The 2,309-nt window shown below is 55.7% G+C and overlaps 1 protein-coding gene across 1 annotated transcript in view; it reads right to left on the reverse strand.

Moving 5' to 3' along the window:
* Nucleotides 1-1,410: 1,410 nt before the first annotated feature.
* PARK7 (Parkinsonism associated deglycase) overlaps nucleotides 1,411-2,309 on the reverse strand; it is a 16,158-nt gene continuing 15,259 nt past the window's right edge. Inside the window, exon 8 of the mRNA XM_015591311.2 lies at nucleotides 1,411-1,481. Coding sequence (XP_015446797.1) covers nucleotides 1,411-1,481 — 71 coding nt within the window. The remainder of the gene's footprint in view (nucleotides 1,482-2,309) is intronic.

Below are 2,309 nucleotides of genomic sequence, written 5' to 3' on the forward strand. Positions count from 1 at the left end.
AGTCACTCCCCCCCACCCCCGACAGTTTGTATCTTCATAGCCATCAAAATGTGCAATTACAGAGGTCCATCCACGGCTTTAAAAATTAACATCCACCTTGCTGTCCGGTCCTGGAGTTGGCACTACATACAGCCCAAGGGCCACAGCCCTGCTTTGTAAAGGAAGCTTTGTGGGGACACAGCCTCGTTCATCGCCTGAAGCACTTCTCTAGGGCTGCTTTGGGCTATGAGAACAGACCAGTTGTAACAGACTTGATGGTCCACTTGGCTAAACTGTTTGCGACCTGGCCTTTTCAGAAAAAATTTGCTGACATTTGTACTATTCTAGGAGTGGAGGGAAAAAGGGACGGGAGGGAGGCCAAAAGGAGGGCCGATGAGGGGGCACGGCGGAGTGCCACTGTTAAAACATTCCGCTTAGCAGCCCCGCTGTTTTCAGGAACACGACCACTAACCTAATTCCTCTGTCACCGTATCGGTCACTTACGCGTAACGAAACAAACACAAAAGCCCAGGGAATTTGCTGGCCCTGTCCACAGGTCCAGATGTTGTTCTTGCTCAGGTGTAGCTGGATCTTGGATCAAGTAACGTCCCAGCTCCTCATCTCACGCTGGGGCCACTCTCACAGTGACAAGGTGGCTGCCGGCGACTCCGGGTTTGCTGCCTGTCCTCTTGACCACCCAGCAGCAAGAACACCGCCAGGGAGGGCAGAGGCCCCACACTGAGTCCGGCTGGCTGAGGGGTCTCAGTGGTCAGGGGCACAGAAGGCTCTGATTGGCTGGGCTTGGTCACCGCCCACCCTGGTGTGTTTCATCCGCAGCCATGGGAGCTGGGCAGGTCGTGTGGGTGAAGGGCTGGGAGCTGTGACCTGAGGAAGGGAAGCAGAGGCTGCACAAGCCTCGAAAAGCTTTCTGCTGCACGTGAGGACTCTGTCTGCTGCTTCACAAAAATTCACCACCATGGCCAACTTGAACGGCGTTTTCCAATGACTGTTAAAGGTACACAGTTAATGGGAGAGAAATCACAAAGCTCTTAAATCTTGGCTTTTAGGCTTTTAGCCTTTTAGCTCTTGCTGTATAACATGTTGCAAGGGGTCTCTGAACCCAATTTCAATGTGTGCGCGCATGTGTGCGCATGTGCATGGGGGCTTCCCACGCTAAGCAAATCTCAGCCGTCGCCAGCAGGGTTTTGGAGGGTTCGGCGCGATTCGGACACTGCCCGAGACAGAATCGGATTCCACAGGGTGCGACCTCAGTCCCAGGAGCCCACCTTCCTCTGCAGGCGCCAGTCATGGCCCAGGCTGTGACCTGGGCTGTGACCGACTGGTGACAACGTGAGGGTCCAACGACCCCCTCCCTGGGTTCCATGAACTTGCTGGAACGGCTCACAGAACTCAGGAAAACCCATCCACTCACTAGATGATGGGTCTACTACACAGGGTCTTAATGGACACGACGTGATGCCGGACGAGGACAGGTGCGGGGCCTGGATGGAGAGAGACAGGCGAGGGCAGGGTGTGGACGGACAGACACGCATGGGGACGGGAGAGAGAGGCGCGCGGGGGACGGGAGAGAGAGGCGCGCGGGGCACGGTCTCGAGGGAAGGGGCGTGTCCCCGTGGAGCCTGGGCCCAGCCCGCGGACGCATTCTGGCGCCCCAGCGCAGAAGCTCCCCAAGAAATGGACCGATGACCAGGCCTTTGGGGTTTTTATGGAGTCACTGTTACTGACTCAGCCTCCAACCCCTCTGCCCTCCCGGGAAGGCAGGGGGTGCAGTTGGAGTTCCAACCCTCTAACCACGGGTTGGACGGCTACCCTTGTAACCAGCCCCACCCTCTGATGGGATCCGAAAGCCACCCTGTTAACATGACAAGGAACAGCGTGATCACTCAGCACTTCCGGAAATTCCAAGGATTTGAGAACTCAGCGTCAGGTGCAGGGAACACCGAATGCATATTTACTATACATCACAGCATCACGTGCTCACTGTTCTCTCCCCTCGGCTTTATCAACAGCTGAGAGCTGCAAATGAAGCTGATGATGAATTCGATTTCAGAAAAGAAAGGACAGACAACAGAAGGGACAATCAGTTTATTCTGCAATCGAGATTCTGAAATGTGGGGACACAACCGCAGGCAGAGGATCTGTGTGGGTGTCACTTCACGAGGACACTTCACGAGGACGGTGACGAGGGCTTCTCCGGAAAAGCCACCGTTCTTGCTGACAGCGGGCAGTGAGAATGGGTGACAGGCGGCCTGTTTCTAGCCCTGGACAGGCACTTCGGCCTAGTCTCTAAGGATGAGCGGGGCCTTCAC

This window comes from Pteropus alecto, unplaced genomic scaffold (genome assembly GCF_000325575.1).
Source record: "Pteropus alecto unplaced genomic scaffold, ASM32557v1 scaffold125, whole genome shotgun sequence".
Lineage (NCBI taxonomy): Eukaryota > Metazoa > Chordata > Mammalia > Chiroptera > Pteropodidae > Pteropus > Pteropus alecto.